The 16,145-nt window shown below is 35.7% G+C and overlaps 2 protein-coding genes and 2 non-coding genes across 4 annotated transcripts in view; 3 read left to right on the plus strand and 1 right to left on the minus strand.

Moving 5' to 3' along the window:
• The first annotated feature begins 2,627 nt into the window (after positions 1-2,627).
• On the plus strand, positions 2,628-2,735 carry LOC127745930 (small nucleolar RNA R71). The gene has a single exon (XR_008007553.1). It is a non-coding gene; the product is annotated as a small nucleolar RNA R71 (small nucleolar RNA).
• Positions 2,736-7,426: 4,691 nt separating this feature from the next.
• LOC110279325 (uncharacterized) lies at positions 7,427-7,999 on the minus strand. Its single transcript, XM_052258367.1, has 4 exons — positions 7,948-7,999; positions 7,794-7,880; positions 7,641-7,691; positions 7,427-7,542 (listed from the first exon to the last, which is right to left on the minus strand). Exons 1-4 carry the CDS (start codon positions 7,997-7,999, stop codon positions 7,427-7,429), a joined length of 306 nt encoding a protein of 101 aa, XP_052114327.1.
• Positions 8,000-12,795: 4,796 nt separating this feature from the next.
• On the plus strand, positions 12,796-12,868 carry TRNAA-CGC (transfer RNA alanine (anticodon CGC)). The gene has a single exon. It is a non-coding gene; the product is annotated as a tRNA-Ala (tRNA).
• An 80-nt stretch (positions 12,869-12,948) lies between these two features.
• LOC107479735 (uncharacterized) overlaps positions 12,949-16,145 on the plus strand; it is a gene marked incomplete in the record, with an annotated part of 6,382 nt that continues 3,185 nt past the window's right edge. Inside the window, 4 exon segments of the mRNA XM_052259058.1 lie at positions 12,949-13,579; positions 13,840-14,000; positions 14,167-14,236; positions 15,120-15,202. Of these exon segments, the coding sequence (XP_052115018.1) occupies positions 13,147-13,579; positions 13,840-14,000; positions 14,167-14,236; positions 15,120-15,202 (747 nt within the window).

Genomic DNA, 16,145 nt, shown 5'->3' on the forward strand with positions numbered 1-16,145 from the left:
AAAACAGAAAGATAAGAATAAGGAAATCAAAGAACGGGTCCACCTTAATGATGGCGGCTAGTTCTTCCTCTTGAAGATTCAATGGAACACTTGAGCTCCTCTATGTCTCTTTCTTGTCTTTGTTGCTCTTCCCTCATGGCTATTTGATCCTCTCTAATTTCATGGAGAATAATGGAGTGCTTTTGGTGCTCCATCCTTAGTGCTTTTGGTGCTCCTATCCTTAGTTGCTCCCAATAGTTGTGTGGAGGAAAATGTATCCCTTGAGATATCTCAAGGATTTCTTGATGAGTGAATTCTTCATGCTCTTATTGAGGTCCATGAGTGGGCTCTCTTGTTTGCTCCATCCTCTTTCTAGTGATGGACTTTTGAGATGAATCTCTCCATCTCTCATGACTCGGAGTTGGAAGCAACTGCCTTCCTTTTTTCCTCTTCCTAGAGGTTTCTCTGGCCTTAGGTGCCATTAATGGTTATTAAAAACAAAAAGCAATGCTTTTTCCACACCAAACTTAAAAGGTTTGCTCGTCCTCGAGCAAAAGAAGAAAGAATGAAGGAGAAGAAGCAAAAAATGAGGAGATTGAGAAGTTTGAATGGTTCGGCCAAGTAGGAGAAAGAAGTGTTTATGATGTGTGAAAATAAAGGAGGGATGATGGGTTTATATAGAAGTGGAGAGAGGGTTAGGGTTCGTGCATTAGGGTTGGGTTTGAGAGGGAAAGAATGTGAATTTGAATGTTGAGGTAGGTGGGGTGTTTGGGGAAGAGTAGATGGAGGTAATTTGTGAAGGGTATTTGGGGAAGGGTGTTATTGGAATGTGTGAAGAAGAGAGAGTGTGATTTGAGGTAGGTGGGGATCCTGTGGGTTCCACAGATCCTGAGGTGTCAAGGATTTCTCATCCCTTCACCATTCTGGCGTGTAAATGCCCTCTGAGTGCTAATCCTGGGGTTAAACACTAGATTGCTACCTATTTCTGGAGTTTAATGCCAGCTTTTCTTTCCTTTCTGGCGTTGAACACCAACTTAGTGCCCTTTTCTGGCGTTAAACGCCAGTAAGCTCCTCCTCCAGGGTGTGCTGTTTTTAATGCTGTTTTTGAGTTTGCTTTGATTTTTTCAGTTGTTTTTATGACTCCACATGATCATCAACCTAAAGAAAATATAAAATAACAATGGAAAATGGAAATTTAACATAAATAAATAAAGATTGAGTTGCCTCCCAATAAGCGCTTCTTTAATGTCAATAGCTTGACAGTGAGCTCTCATGGAGCCTCACAGATACTCGGAGCATGGTTGGGGCCTCCCAACACCAAACTTAGAGTTTGAATGTGGGGGTTTTGTTTGACTCTGTATTAAGAGAAGCTTTTCATGCTTCTTCTCCATGTGTACAAAAGGAGATCCTTGAGCCTTAAACCCAAGGTAGTCCTCATTCACTTGAAGGACCAACTCTCCTCTGTCAACATCAATCACAGCTTTTGCTGTGGCTAGGAAGGGTCTACCAAGGATGATGGATTCATCATTATTCTCCCCAGTGTCCAGGATTATGAAGTCAGCAGGGATGTAAAGGCCCTCAACCTTCACTAAAACATCCTCCCAAGTCTCATTACCAAATAACTTGGCATTCAGCTTCATGATTGCTCTAAGGTACTTAGCAACTTGCTCTTCAGTAATGTCTTTATCCTCTTCAGAGGAAGAATACACATCAGGGCTCATGAATGGCAGAAGTAGGTTCAATGGAATCTCTATGGTCTCTGTATGAGACTCAGATTCCCTTGGTTCCTCAAAGGGGAACTTCTTTTTGTTCAGAGGACATCCCATAAGGTTTTTCTCACTGGGAATCATGTCCTCCTCACTCTCTCCAGGCTCGGCCATGTTGGTCATGGTTATGGCCTTGCACTCTCTCTTGAGATTTTCTTCTGTATTGCTCGGGAGGGTGCTAGGAGGAGTTTCAGTAACCTTCTTACTTAGCTGACCCACTTGTGCCTCCAAATTTCTAATGGAGGATATTGTTTCATTCATGAAACTTAGTGTGGTCTTAGATAGATTAGAGACTATGGTTGCTAAGCCAGAATGACTCTACTCAGAGTTCTCTGTCTGTTGCTGAGAAGATGATGGAAAAGGCTTGCTATTGCTAAACCTATTTCTTCCACCATTATTGTTGTTGAAGCCTTGTTGAGGCTTCTGTTGATCCTTCCATGAGAAATTTGGGTGATTCCTCCATGAAGAATTGTAGGTGTTTCCATAGGGTTCTCCCATGTAATTCACCTCTTCCATTGCAGGATTCTCAAGGTCATAAGCTTTTCCTTCAGAGGAAGCTTCTTTAGCACTGCCAGATGCAGCTTGCAATCCAGTCAGATTCTAAAAAATTATATTGACTTGCTGGGTCAATATTTTGTTTTGAGCCAATATGGCATACAGAGTATCAATCTCAAGAACTTCTTTCTTCTGAGTTGTCCCATTGTTCATAGGATTTCTTTCAAAAGTGTACATGAACTGGTTATTTGTAACCATTTCAATGAGTTCCTGGGCTTCTGCAGGCATTTTCTTCAGATGAATAGATCCGCCTGCAGAATGATCCAATGACATCTTGGATAACTCAGACAGACCATCATAGAAGATACCCATGATGCTCCATTCTGAAAGCATGTCAGAAGGACACCTTCTGATCAATTGCTTGTATCTTTCCCAAGCTTTATAGAGGGATTCACCTTCCTTCTGTTTGAAGGTTTGAACTTCCACTCTAAGCTTACTCATCTTTTGATGTGGAAAGAATTTAGCTAAGAAGACATTGACCAGCTTTTCCCAAGAGTTCAAGCTGTCTCTAGGTTGTGAGTTCAACCATATACTAGCTCTGTCTCTTACAGCAAATGGAAAAGCTTAAGCTTGTAGACCTCGGGATCAACTCCATTGGTCTTAACAGTGTCACTGATTTATAAAAATTCAGCCAAGAACTGATGAGGATCTTCCAATGGAAGTCCATGAAACTATCAATTATGTTGCATCAGAGAAACTAATTGAGGCTTAAGCTCAAAGTTGTTTACTCCAATAGTAGGAATAGAGATGCTTCTCCCATAGAAGTCGGGAGTTGGTGCAGTAAAGTCACCAAGCACCTTCCTTGCATTATTGGCATTGTTGTTATTTTCGGCTGCCATATCTTCATCTTTTTTGAAGATTTCTGTCAGGTCCTCTCCAGAGAGTTGTGCTTTAGTTTCTCTTAGCTTCCTCTTCAGAGTCCTTTCAGGTTTAGGATCAGCTTCAACAAGAATGCCTTTATCTTTGTTCCTACTCATATGAAAGCGAAGAGAACAAGGAAGTATGGAATTCTCTATGTCACAGTATAGAGATTCCTTGATGTGTCAGAGGAAAAGAAGAATAGAAGGATGAGGTAGAGAATTCGAACTTATAAAGAGAGAGGGGGTCCGAATTATCAAAGGGGGATAAGTGTTAGTGATTAAATAGAAGGAGATGAGAGAGAGAGTTTTTGAAAATTAAAAAGATTTTTGAAAAAGTGGTTAGTGATTTTTGAAAATTGGGAGAGAAAAAGTGATTAGGTGGTTTTGAAAAAGATAAGAAATAGTGAAAAGATTTGAAAATCAAATTTTGAAAAGATTTTTGAAATCAAAATTTGAAAAAGATATGATTTGAAAAAGATTTGATTGAAAAAGATATGTTTGAAAAGATATGATTGAAAAACAAATTTTAAAAAAGATTTGATTTTTAAAATTGATGACTTGACTAACAAGAAATTAAAAGATATGATTCTAGAATTCAAATATTGAACCTTTCTTAACAAGAAAGTAACAAACTTGAAATTTTTGAATCACAACATTAATTGTTAGCAAGGATTTTCGAAAATATTAAAAGAAAAAGAAAAAAGATTTGATTTTGAAAAAGATATGATTGATAAGAGAGGATATGAAAAAGATAAGATTTTGAAAAATTAATTTTAAAACTTGAAAATTTGAAAAAGATTTGAATTGAAAACGAAACTACCTCCTTAGTGCTATCCTGGCGTTAAACGCCCAGAATGGTTTCCATTTTGGCATTTAACACCCACTTGTCTACCTTCTTGGGCGTTAAACGCCCAGCCAGGTACCCTGGCTGGCGTTTAAACGCCAGAATTCCTTCTTCACTGAGCATTTTGAACGCCCAGCTTTTTCTCTGTGATTCCTCTGCTGTATGTTATGAATCTTCAATTCTCTGTATTATTGACTTGAAAAGACATAATTTTGAAATTTTTTTGAATTTTTAATGATGAGAGAGAAAAACAACAAAATGAAACTAATCATGAAAAACTAAGTTCAAACAAACAATGCATGCAAGAACACTTTGAATGTCAATATGAACATCAAGAACAGATAATTTTTTTTTAAAAAAATTAAGAAAAGAAAGACATCCAAGACATCAAACTTAGAAATTTTCATACTAGAGACACTAACAAATTGAGAATGCACCTGAGAAACAACAAAAGACACAAAACAAGAGAATTTAGATATCAGACAAAGAAAATCATCAAGAATAACTTGAAGATCATGAAGAACACTATGCATGAGTTTTCGAAAATTTGCAAGAAAAATGAAAACATGCAATTGACATCAAACTTAAAAATTGACACTAGACTCAAACAAGAAACACAAAATATTTTTTATTTTTATGATTTTATAAAAAAATTTTATTTTTTTTCAAAAATTATTTTGAAAAAGAAAATAAGAAACTCAAAATTTTTAATAAGAATTCCAGGAATCATGCAATGTTAGTCTAAAGCTTCAGTCTAAAAAGATTAGACATGGTTAACCAAGCATCAGCAGGATATTACATACAACAGCCAAATTGATGGGAATCAACTAGCTCCTGTGATGATAAAAACATCATCTGAAACTCTAGAGTTCATTCTTAAAAATTCTGAAGAACAAAATAAAAAGAAAAAAAAATACCTAATCTAAGCAACAAAATGAACCGTCAGTTGTCCTAACTCGAACAATCCCCGGCAACGGCGCCAAAAACTTGGTACACAAAATCGTGAGTTCACACTTCTCTCACAACTCCGTGCAGCTGACCAGCAAGTGTACTGGGTCGTCCAAGTAATACCTTATGTGAGTAAAGGTCGATCCCACGGAGATTGTCGGCTTGAAGCAAGCTATGGCCACCTTGTAAATCTCAATTAGGCAGATTCAAATGGTTATGGAGTTTTAATAATTAAAAGCTAAATAAGACATAAAATAAGATAGAGATACTTATACAATTCATTGGTGGGAATTTCAGATAAGCGTATGGAGATGCTTTGTTCTTCCTGAATCTCTGCTTTCCTACTGTCTTCATCCAATCATTCATACTCCGTTCCATGGTAAGCTGTGTGTAGGTGAATCACCATTGTCAATAGCTACCATCCATCCTCTCAGTGAAAATGGTCCTCTACGGTTTCCCGCAAGGCTAATCATCTGTCGGTTCTCGATCATGTCGGAATAAGATCCATTGATCCATTTGCACACTGTCACTGCGCCCAATACTCGCGAGTTTGAAGCTCGTCACAGTCATCCCATCACAGATCCTACTTGGAATACCACAAACAAGGTTTAGACTTTCCAGATCTCAAGAATGTTGCCAATTGATTCTAGCTTATACCATGAAGACTCTGATCGCACATAATGGAAGGTCTGTTGTCAGGAGAGGCAACCATGCATCGTGAACCAGGAGGCCAAAAGATACACACTCAAGCTTTCGCAGATAGAACGAAGGTTGTTGTCAGACACTCGTTCATAAGGGAGGATAATGATGAGTGTCACGGATCATCACATCCATCAGTTTGAAGTACGAGTGAATATCTTAGAACAAGAATAAGCTTGAATTGAATAGAAAATAGTTGTAATTGCATTAATTCATGAGGAACAGCAGAGCTCCACACCTTAATCTATGATGTGTAGAAACTCCACTGTTGAAAATACATAAGAACAAGGTCGGTCATGCCTCCCAAATAACATGAAACAATAAAAAAAGAGGGTCAAAGACCTGATCCCAAGATCAAAGATGATCAAAAGATGAAAATACAATAGTAAAAGGTCCTATTTATAGTGAACTAGTAACCTAGGATTTATAGAAATAAGTAAATGATGCAGAAATCTACTTCCGGGGCCCACTTGGTGTGTGCTTGGGCTGAGCATTGAAGCTTTCACATGCATAGGCTTTTCTTGGAGTTAAACGCCAGCTTTGGTGCCAGTTTGGGCGTTTAACTCCAATTTTGGTGCCAGTTTGGGCGTTTTACGCCAGAATTTTTATGCTGACTTGGAACGCCAGTTTGGGCCATCAAATCTCGGGCAAAGTATGGACTATAATACATTGCTGTAAATCCCAAGATGTCTACTTTCCAACGCAATTGAGATTGCACTAATTGGGCTTCTGTAGTTCTAGAAAATTCATTTCAAGTGCAGGGAGGTCAGAATCGAACAGCATCTGCAGTCTTTTTTCAGCCTCTGAATCAGATTTTTGCTCAGGTCCCTCAATTTCAGCCAGAAAATACCTGAAATCACAGAAAAACACACAAACTCATAGTAAAGTCCATAAATATGATTTTTGCAAAAAAAATAATAATTATATACTAAAAACTAACTACATCATACTAAAAACAACCTAAAAACAATGCCAAAAAGCGTATAAATTCACTACAAAAAATCTTGGTAATTACGATGGTATTTTAGGGTTATTACGGCGATTTGAACCGCCATTATTACCTTGAATGGTGCTCAAGAAAAACCGCTATAATCTAAAGCGCCATTTGGTTATTACGGCGGTTTTTCAAAAACCGCCACAATTAGTTGGTTAAAACGGCAGTTTTTGAGTTGGGTTAAAACGGCGGTTCAAACCGCCATTATTTCCAACGTAAAATGGCATTTTTTGTTGGTTAAAATGGCGTTTATGAACCGCCATTTTTACCTTGGTAGAGTGACATTTTTGGTTGGTTAAAATGGCGTTTAAAACCGCCGTTTTTACCGGATTAAAACAACATTTTTAATTGGTTAAAACGGCATTTTGAACCGTCGTTTTTACCCTGATAGTAGCATTTTTATTGGTTAAAACGGCATTTAAAACTGCCATTTTTACCATGTTAAAATGGCATTTCATATTATTTAAAATGATAATTACAAACCGCCATTTTTACCGGATAAAAGTGACATTTATTTATCACGTTAAACGAATAAATTTTTTGTTAAATTAGTGATCGAAGCTCAATTACTTTAATTTAAACAAGTAGTTGTGTATATGAAAATGGAGGATGTGGTTATGTGATATAATCAATAAAAATAAGTCTTCTTCTAATAGTTACAACCCAATAAACGTAGTGAGAAGTTGGAAAACTTACGTGATAGACCGATTCCGGCCAAGAGACCCTCACTCTTCATCAATCCCACAATCTTCTAGTAAATCCTTGCATTGCTCTCTGCAAATCAAGTTCTCAATTGGTTCAATTCATCAGAAAAAGATACTTCAGCCAGAGATGATGTCTTTGTACTTATCATTGCCTTTTGTTCACTTAAATTGAAGAAAGCAACATACAGTTCACCTAAACACGTATATAAAGTAAGGAATTAAGACTCTATTAAATGCTTGAATGATATATTGATTATTGAGATTCATCTAAAGTGTTGGTTGGCAATTCACCTCTTCTTCCTTTTGCAATCCAAGAGCGAATCCCACCAGGACTAATACCATCTGCATGAACGACCAAGTTGGATTATGAATAACAAAGAGGCACCGTAAAGACTTATAAAAGTGGTATCCAATTGAGAAATGTTTATAATTTTACAGTTTTACCTTTGGCAAATTCTGCTATTGCACACAGACCAGAGTAACTGTTTACCATGGTCCCATTTGGATTTAGCTTCCACATCTGTTGGAACACTGGATAGATAAGCTTTTAATAGAATCTATATATTGAAAGTATGCCATCCATACATTTAAAGTATACCAGGAACTAAGGTGTTCAAAGTATCCTTCTCAACCTCATCCATCAGCTTCATACTCACACACCAAAGAATCAAAACTCTAACACCTTATCGCGAAATTAAAACTTCACTAGTTGATTTTCACAGCATCACAGAGCATAATTGTAAATTTAGCCGAAAACGAAAAAAATAGAGCACTTATCGCGATTTCGTGCATTTCTCGGAGCCAATACTGCCTCCACGATTCCGTTGGAGCTGCATATGCGTTGAGACGGTTGCGATGGTTCTCTCTTCATCAACATGTGGTAAAAAGAACAAGCATTCTCTGTTTCTTCCTACTAGAGCATGAACTAGATCTAAAAGTATGAAGAGGAAGAGAAAATCAAAAGAAGATGAAGGCAGAACCAAATCGCATAGGCTCGCTAAAGGTAGCAACAACGGCATTGCTTGCGGCGGCGATGTGATAAATAAAGGCGGCAAGGAAATGAGCGGCGGTGACTAACCTTCAGATCCAAGCCAGAACCTCATTGAAGGCAACAACATGATGTTGCTTGATATGGAGAGGGGATGAGTGACGGCGAGGAGATGAAAGATGGCGGTGAAATAAGCGGCCGCGACAAACCTTCAGATCGAGGCCAGATCGAGAACCATATCGGAAACTCGCTGAAGGCAACAACGACGTTTCTTGCAACGGCAAGGATATGAGTTGCGATGAGAGGATGAGCGGCAGCGAGGAGATGAATGACAGAGACAAGGGATTAGGGTTCGTCATTCCCCCTTTTATTGAGAAACCACGCTAATCACTCTAAGTCTCTGGTATAGTCGAATACAACAAAAGAAAAATGATAGTGGCCGCCACAATAGACTAAAACAGCCACAAAAATCACAAATATTCTGGCAAAAGGTAAGACCGCAGAAATTACCGAAAAAAATGGCATTTCTATAAAACCACCATAAAATTAATGTCATTTTAATCTTATTTTTTGTAGTGATTATCCGCTTATCAAAAGGTAAATTGCATTGAAAAGAAATTACAGAAAATTGAAAAGAAATGTAAAAGACATGAAGGAAATCCTATAGAAAATAAACTCGTGACAGATTCAGATAGTCGCTAGAATGTCAGTGTGCGAAAGTGTTTTCTGAAGACAAATTCCAACTACTTGTCTCTTCTGAGCCCGTTAATTTATAGATTAATCTGACTAATCTTGTCTTGCCAAGTCTTGCTTTTGAAGAATTCAAAAATTAAATGTTTCCACCAAATGCAAAACCAAGTAATTATCCTTATGCACCGCATCATCAATCTTAAAATGTTGTCTGTCAGCTTCATTCTTTGATGGGCTATGGCAAATTAACAACCCTTCTATCAATATCCATTTTTCGAGTGGACATTCTTAAAACTTCGACCAACAACCCTTCTATTAATGAACTCTTCAATTGAAAAATTCTTTGACTAAGTGATATGCTTTAAAATAAAATAAATAAATTTTCAATTAATACTAAATTAACAATTAAAATGATTGACAATTAGTATAATTATATATTTATTATAGTCATTAATTATAGCTATTAACTTAATATATTTTATACCTATGATTATTTTCTTTTATATATAAATTTTAACCAAATGATTATTTTCTTATATGTTTATAAACTTTTTAGTGCAACTATTAAAATTTTATTAATTTTTTTGTGTATTGATTATTTAAAATTATAAAAAAAGGTCACTATTTATTATTTATTTACAATAACTTCACATAATTGATTAAAATATTTGTCATATCTTAAATTATTCTATACAGATATTTTATTACAACGTCAATAAATTTTTTTAATACAACTCATAGTATTTTTTAGTATTTAGTTTTTGTTAAATTAATAATTGAAAAATATAAGTTATTGTTAGCAACATTTTTTAACTTAATTATTGATTTTTTTTAGTTATACTGGAAGTCAATAAAAATAAATTTATAAATCAAAATAAAAATGTATATTAAAAAATTAAAAAATAGCACATTCAAATATAATAGTCATAATATATAAATTGAGATAACAATTAAAATTTTTCTAAAACTAATTTAATCAAATGCTAACATTTGAACTAAACTATTTAAGTAATATATAAACTATTCTAGACATTAGACATATATAAATTAGAGTCATTTTTGTAACAATAATCAACTGAAATAATGTCATCAACTTAAACATTTGAAATTCGTGCAAATTTAGAGTATCTTCTTGTTAAATAAACTTCATCATCCGCTATTTAATTATGTAATATGGCAAGGTATAGAATAAGCACACCGAAAAACAAATTGACCTTTATTTGCATCATCAATGACATTGCATTGATGCACAAAAAAGGTGGTAGTTTTAGAAAAAAAATCATAATATGTTATAAAAATATTTTGATTATGAAAAGTTTAAAAGAAGAAAATTTAAACATAATATCAATATTTGAAATTGCATCTCCACTTTGAAAATTTGGTGGCACACGTAAAAAACATGGAGAATATGGAATTTGAATTTGGCCTATAAAGCTCCTTAGAAGTAGTTGCTCAATTAAAAGTTGAGCTCCTTCTAATAAAACTAACATTACCCACATTCCATTAGGTTTGTCATAATATATGAGTAGATCCAACCATTCTTCAATAAAATAGAGTTTATTGACCATTCATTGAACTCTTACATCCATGTAAATAGAATCCGAATTAGTGAATATAATTCGAGAAAATATTTGATAGATGTGGTGCATTGTAAACGATTGCGACAAAAAATAATTGCGTTGTATGGTTAGATGGAAAAAAAGTTCAAGTAAGAACAATAATCAAATTATCAAAAGAATAATAGAATGTGTACATTAATAAGATATCGTAAAAAGTTATAGGTTATACCTTTAAAGAATCAATTTTGATGAAAAACAAAGAATATATTCTTATTGTGTAAAGTTAGACTCATAAACCTCGTATATGGCACTATATATAACCTTTAGTATATCAATTTATGTGTTATTAATGTAAATATAATATAAATACTAATTATATTATAATTATTGACAATTAGAATGATTGATGATTAATATAATTAGAATGATTGATAATTTGTTTAATTATTCATTAAATATTGATTTCATATCATTATAAAGAAGTATTTTCTTAAAATAAGATGAGAAGAGAGAGATGTTATTAATATAAATATCATATAAATGCTAATTATGTATAATTAAAAAGTAGTATAACTAGAATGATTGATAATAAAAATGATTGATAATTAGTATAATTATTTATTAAATACTGATTTCATATAATTACAAAAAGTATATTTTTTTAAAATAAATTGAAGAGAGAGAGGTATACATACTAATACCAAAATACATCACAACAATATTTTTGGTATTAGAATACTATCCGTTTTAAAAAAAATATAATGATTTAAAAAATCAGAAAAAATAAAAGATAGAACAAGTTTATCATCGTCTTATTTTTTACGCTCCAAACACAAACATGAAACAAGCTTTACTAAAATCATAAAATGTATAGAAAAGTCAAAAGCCAAGTGTTAGTAAGATAGAAGGTTAAGTATGATTTTGATCCTTAAGATAGGGTTGAAATTTTTTTTGTTTCCAATCTTTTTTTTCATTCGAATTCATTCCTAGGATTTAACTTGATTTTAAAATCATCATTCGAACCAAAATACCCCTCCCATTCTTCACCAAAATCTTCATTTTCTATTTTTCTTTTTCTTTTTCTCTATCACAGCATCACCTCTTTTTCTTTTTTTTTTCTTTTTCATCAAAGCATCAGCAACAACAAAAATAAACAATGTAATAAACATAAAAAAAGCAAAAATAAAAATAAAAAATAAATATGTATAATCTCCATCACTATCTCCCTCAACTCCAAAGAACAACAACAACAAAAGAAACTAAAGTAGAAGCAACTAGAAGCATCAACAACAACAATGAATAATATAATCAAGAGTCAGAAGCAGAAGAAGCAGAAGCAAAATAACCATAGAAGTAGAATAGAATTAGAATCAACAATAATAATAGAATCAGAAATAATGTAATTAACAAAATCAACAAATCAAAAGCAGAATTGGAACCCTAGGGAGGACCAGTGGTGAGGACGCGAAGTTGTGGCAAGGGCGCGAAGCACAGCTGTGAGGATGCGAAGTACAACGACGAGTGACGAGAAGCAGCGACGACCGGTGAGGAGCAGCGACGACCGGCGAGGAGGAGGAGCAGAAATGGCGAGCGGCGTGCGACGTCCACCCTCACGGATCTGCTAGCGTCGACGTCGAACGTTGGCGTCGACGTCCATCCGTCCCTCGCCCTTCCCCTTTCTTCTTCCCTTCGTCTGTCTCTCGCCCTTCCTCTTCTCCCTTCTTCATCTTTTCCTCTGGCCTTCTCCCTTCTTCTTCTTCTTCCTTTCTGTCCTTTCCCCTTTTTTCGTGTTCTCTTTCTTTTTTTCTTTTTTCATTTTATATTTTTTTTAATTAAGGGTAGTTTAATAATAAAAATTAAAATTTTGATGAAAAAAACGATTTTAAAACTAAGTTAAACTTTAGGGACGTTTTATATATATAAAAAAGTTAGAGATAAAAAAATTTTCGGCTTAAATCATACCTAACCCTAAAATACAAAAACACATTTTTGGAATGGTGTCAAACTAATTGGAGTTGATTTGGAAGGTTATATAAATTAGAATCAACTGAAAACCGCTAATAACTTTTATAAATTTTTGGTACTTCATGTGCCTATAAAACATATGTTATGGGAAACGAAATGTGTCTTCGATGTTAAATTTGCATAAACTTATACTCTAAATATTTCGAGTTAACATTATTTATCTTGATTTAATACTGTTACCTGGGGGGGTGTAGCTCATATGGTAGAGCGCTCGCTTCGCATGCGAGAGGCACGGGGTTCGATTCCCCGCACCTCCATTTTCTTAACCTTTTTGTTATTCTGTTTAAGATGCGAATTCTTAACCTTTTTGTTATTCTGTTTAAGATGCGAAAAGATCCAACGGCCGAAAAAGTTCGTTATCCAATTTTGCAGCACGGACTCTCACTCAAGTTTCACTCCCCACAAAAATCCTGACAGCCCCTCGTTCCTCATCTCATCATTGCATACCAACAAACATCAACCCCCGCCCCCATAACCGCCACTTGCTTCGAAACCAACCTTAGCTTCGCCCCGGTCCTTCTAGAAGATTCCCGTTATGACACTGAACTTGTGCTCTCCATGCTTCTCTCGCCTCCTCCTTCATCACTCTTCTTCTCCGCTCAACAAACTCCCCGAAACCTGTGCAAACCACAGCTCCAACACTCTTCTTCCAACTCTCGTCTTCTCCTCTTCTCCGTTTCTTCCCTTCACTTCCAACAACCTTTCCAGAGCTTCCCTCAGTGAAAGCCACAATGAGATTTCTCAGGATGCCGGCCAGCTCGATCACTACCAGCTCCTCCTCCGAGTCGCCGCCTCTGCCAAAGACGCCGATGATGCCTTGCTCATGATCGCACAGAACTCTTCAAGAAACGGAGGCGGCGTCGTTTCCGCCGACGATTCTTCCACCATCATCTCCGCCGCGCTTCAGCGGAACAATTCCGAGCTCGCGTTGTCCATTTTCTACGCCATGCGCTCAAGTCTCGATTCAGGTCACGAATGCTTCCATCGCTATATCTTTCTTTTCTTTAAGCTTAATTTCTCCTTTAATTTTAGCTCATTTCACACTGTATAGTATTATCCTTTAATTTCTTTTAACAATGAAAGAAGATGAAGTTCATGTTGCTGCTGAAACCTGAGAGGTTATTTTGCTGGAGAAGCCTTCTTATTGTGGTGTTGTTGTGTATTCATTGTGTCGTCTTTGCTTAGCGTTTAGCTGCAATTTAATGATACTTGCTTGCTTTATGATCAGTTGGCGGGAATGGACCTTCTGTTGAGGGATGGAAGTGGTCGAGGCCAAATGCACATGTATATACGATCTTGATTCAGGGTTTGGCGGCATCTCTGAGGGTTTCTGATGCCCTTAGGGTGCTCAAATATATCTGTGAGGTTGGGGTATCCCCTGGTGAGGAGGTATGGTTAAGCACTTATATCCTCCAACGTCTTTCACTGCTTTATTTATGGTTCTGCATTCTTACTAATTTATACACGTGCATGTGATATATTCGGCTCTTGAATTTGTTTCACTGATGTAAATTTCATTTATATATTGTTGTATATTCCTTTTATCTTATCACAGGTCCGATTTGGAAAGGTAGTGAGGTGTCCTAGTTGTCAGATAGCTGTTGCAGTTGCACAGCCACAACAAGGTATTCAGGTATCTCCATGTCAACTGTGAATTTATGATGCCCATAACCGGTTTTAGGGTACGGATGCAATCATTTTGAGTGGCAGACATATTGATGATTTCATTGTTTATTTGAATTATGATACATGGTAATTGTATTATTGCTTTGATCAATACACGCAGACAGTTTATTGATCCTTCTTTCTGTAGAGTAGAGATCTTGATGTTCTGTAAAATATACGGGCCACAAATAATGGAATAAGTCAAGGATGAGTCAATATCTGTCTAATCACCAAATAAATTGCGTATCCCTAGCACCCATGGGATCTGTAAAAACTAAAAAGATAACTCGGCTACTAAAACTTCTTGCCAAACCTTCATGCCTGCTATGATGACATTAAGGCCAAAGTTATATGACAAGAGCAAGTGAAGTAATGTTATGCTATATAGGCCTTGATTGACATCTGTCTAATTAGTCAAATTCTGGATAAATCTCGTATGATTACGACTCTTGATCTTTGTGATAGTTATAAGGTGTATATGGACAATTCTTCTGCAGATTGTATCTTGTTCAAATTGTCGCTACCAGTATGAGCTTGTTTCAGGTGACATAGTTAGTATTCAGTCAGAAGAAATCAGGTTGGTATCGTCCTCTTTTTTCTTTCCCTTTGATTTTACTTTTAGTTAGGATATATGTAACCTTTTTGTTGGATGATTTGAGTTTTTATAAACTTTTGTATTTTCTATATTTGCTGCTCGAAGCACCATACATGAGCCATTCAATATCATCTTTTTTCTTCCCGTTTTATTTTTGGTATAACCAGTGTCTGAGTGTCTGTCTCTTAAGTTAATATAATGCTATGTATGTGCATGGTGTTGATCATGGAATATTCACTTTTTCTAAGGATCTCCTCCTGCCGAACGCAGCATGGACATTACAGCGTGGGAAAGGGGGTTAAGATTCCTGAAATTGAAGAAGCAAAGCATTAATGTTGGCATCTTTCTCTGATTAATGCAAGAGTTGTAATCGAGGACCTATATATGACTTGTGTATAAGTTGGTTAGTCATCCGAGAGAAGCCATTTAAACAACAGACACCTTACCTATAGCTTCCATGACATACAAATACATGCTCATTGTTCAAGTAGTAAAACTTTCACTGCAAACAATTATTGAGTTAAATCTCAAAGTAGTCTCTGAAGTTGCACTCGAGTCTTAAAGTAATTTCTGAAGTTAATAATTGCCCAAATTTATCCTCGAAGTTGCACTCTAAGACTCATAGTAGTCGTTGAGACATTTTCCATTCATCGGAACCTTGAAACGACATCGTTTTGAAAAAAAAAAAAGATTAGAAAAACATTGTCGTTTTATATTAAAAAAAAAATCCCCTTTTTCTTCAATTCTTTTCTTCTTCTTCAACAGATCACAAAAATAAAAACCAACACAAAATATCACAAAAAAATCAGTATTAATCAGAAAAGATCAATTAACTTAAATAGCAAGCATCAATCAATCTAAACAGCAACAAGCGAAAAAATAGCAACAATAAAAAAAACAGTAATAATTATAGAATAGAAAACAACTAAAATTAATCATTATGGCTGAGAGAGAGAATTGTGACAGAGCGAAAATGGAGGCTGGCGAATGGCACAACGATGAGAGAGAAGGTTGAGGCTTTGTGTGAGTGTGAGAGATTAGGTTGGGGTGGGGGATGAGCGGCGTGACACTGAAACGGAGGCCGGCGAGACGCGACGACAACGAGGGTTAACGAGAGCTCTTGTGAGTATGAGAGTATAGTTGGGGAGGGGGAAGGCGTTAGGTTGGGAAGAAGGAAATGGGGAAGGATCTCAGGTTGAGGAAGCAGAAGAGGAAGAAAAAGGAGAAGAACGTTAGGTTGGGGAAGCAGAAGAGGAAGGGGAAGGGTTGGGGGA

The sequence above is a fragment of the Arachis duranensis genome, chromosome 3, assembly GCF_000817695.3.
Source record: "Arachis duranensis cultivar V14167 chromosome 3, aradu.V14167.gnm2.J7QH, whole genome shotgun sequence".
In the NCBI taxonomy this organism is placed as follows: Eukaryota; Viridiplantae; Streptophyta; class Magnoliopsida; order Fabales; family Fabaceae; genus Arachis; species Arachis duranensis.

Coding starts and splice junctions, on each gene's coding strand:
- LOC110279325 (XM_052258367.1), bottom strand. CDS start 7,999: ATGAAGCTGATGGATGAGGTTGAGAAGGATACTTTGAACACCTTAGTT. Junction 7,881..7,947: donor TTTGAACACCTTAGTTCCTG/GTATACTTTAAA, acceptor TTATCTATCCAG/TGTTCCAACAGATGTGGAAG. Junction 7,692..7,793: donor AATAGCAGAATTTGCCAAAG/GTAAAACTGTAA, acceptor TCGTTCATGCAG/ATGGTATTAGTCCTGGTGGG.